The sequence below is a fragment of the Sinocyclocheilus grahami genome, unplaced genomic scaffold (genome assembly GCF_001515645.1).
Source record: "Sinocyclocheilus grahami isolate Dianchi unplaced genomic scaffold, SAMN03320097.WGS_v1.1 scaffold155.1, whole genome shotgun sequence".
Taxonomy (NCBI): Eukaryota; Metazoa; Chordata; class Actinopteri; order Cypriniformes; family Cyprinidae; genus Sinocyclocheilus; species Sinocyclocheilus grahami.
Genome location: NW_015505334.1, coordinates 418,903 through 420,482, shown reverse-complemented (window position 1 = coordinate 420,482; position 1,580 = coordinate 418,903). Strand labels below are relative to the sequence as shown.

Below are 1,580 nucleotides of genomic sequence, written 5' to 3'. Positions count from 1 at the left end.
GCAGGGCTGGTTCTGAGAGTGCTGGAGTTGGTAGAGTAGAGGGGCTGCTGGGCCTGTCACACACCACTGGCCCATTCACTCCCGTGCCCTTCTCCGCTGAACTGTCAGTATCACCCTGACAAGATTTTTCTCTGCAGCTTTCAGGCTGTTCGGGTGATAGAGAGGGCAGCACAGGGGCCCCCTGGGGGCCAACTTGTGTACCGCTAAGCTGGAGGCAGTCAGAATCCTGAGAGCTGAGGTCCTGCATCTCCATAGATTCCTGTGTCTTCACATCTGACATATTGGTCTGCTCCGAGTCCCGGAGGGAAGATGACATCTGCTTAGCAGATAAATGTTTCATAATACTACACTGAAGTGCAATGACATGACGAAGCCACTGTGGAAAGGGGAAAAAAAAGCTGAATGATACAAAATACTTTTGCACTCAAATTTATACTACAGCAGTTAAATTTGTTACACAATCACTTTATACAGCGCATTTACCTCCTCTTGTTCCTCTTCGCTAGTTAAATGTTGAGAAGAACGTTCTTGTTCCATGAAACCGTTCGTGACCAGCTCTCCATTGTGAAGACCCACTTGATCCACCAGCAAAGGGGGATTTTGGTAGTGATTTTTAATGGCATTGGGGACCTACAAACACAAATCAAAGTAACAAAACCATAACTCAAAATTGCTGTTTGCGCGAAGGCATCTTTCTTGTAATTATGTGATTTTTTCTGTAATTTTAAGGGGTCATATGATGCGATTTCAATTTTCTTGCTTGTAACTTTCTCTTTGGAGTGTTACAAGCTCTTGGTGCATAAAGAAGATCTGTAAAGTTGCAAAGACTAAAGTCTCAAATCCAAAGAGATATTCTTTATAAAAGTTAAGAGTCAGCCACACCTACCTAAAACGGCACGTTCTAACACGCCCCCACATGTCTACGTCACGATGTGGGAAGATTTGCATAACGCCGCCCAAATGTTCACGCAAAGAAAGAAGGTGTAACTTTTATTCTCACTGTAGTATTGTTGTTGCCGCCGCTGCCATGATGTGAAGGCGCTGTGTGTTTTGTTGTAAAAAGCGAAACTGCATTGTTTGGCCTTCCAAAAGAGGACTATATCCGGAGTCCAGCCCGGGGTCGCCACATGTGGTTGCCACAAGCCCGTACGCCTGTCGTCGCTCACTCAAGCCGGTCTCCACTCACTCTAGCCCGCCGTGTGAGACGCTGTGTTTCATTGTGAAAGTGAAACTACTTTGTTTGGCCTTCTAAAAGAGGACACGACTAGAAATCAGTGGTTAAGTTGTATTTACAACACTGTTCCAGAACAGTTCAACCCAAATATTCAGATGTGTCCAGCGCATTTTATGGAGGACCGTTTCCTGATCCTGGTAGAGTAGACTACAATGCCGGCTGTTCTAACTCTCAGAATGTAAGCACGTTTTTTATATTTAAAGAATTTGCCAATGACAATTCAAACGCGAGTTTGAATGGGTTTTAATGGTTTTGTCTCATAGCTCCGGCCGGGACAAGGCATCACAATACGGTAAGGGGTGTAACATTTCCGTCACACGCTTGAAGTATTCGGCCAATCACAACG

The 1,580-nt window shown here is 45.0% G+C and overlaps 1 protein-coding gene across 1 annotated transcript in view; it reads right to left on the bottom strand.

The window, feature by feature from the left end:
* Positions 1–1,580, bottom strand: part of LOC107592596 (PHD finger protein 12-like) — a 26,166-nt gene that overhangs the window by 10,780 nt on the left and 13,806 nt on the right. The window contains exon 8 of the mRNA XM_016282127.1: positions 484–630. Within this exon, the coding sequence (XP_016137613.1) occupies positions 484–630 (147 nt within the window). The remainder of the gene's footprint in view (positions 1–483; positions 631–1,580) is intronic.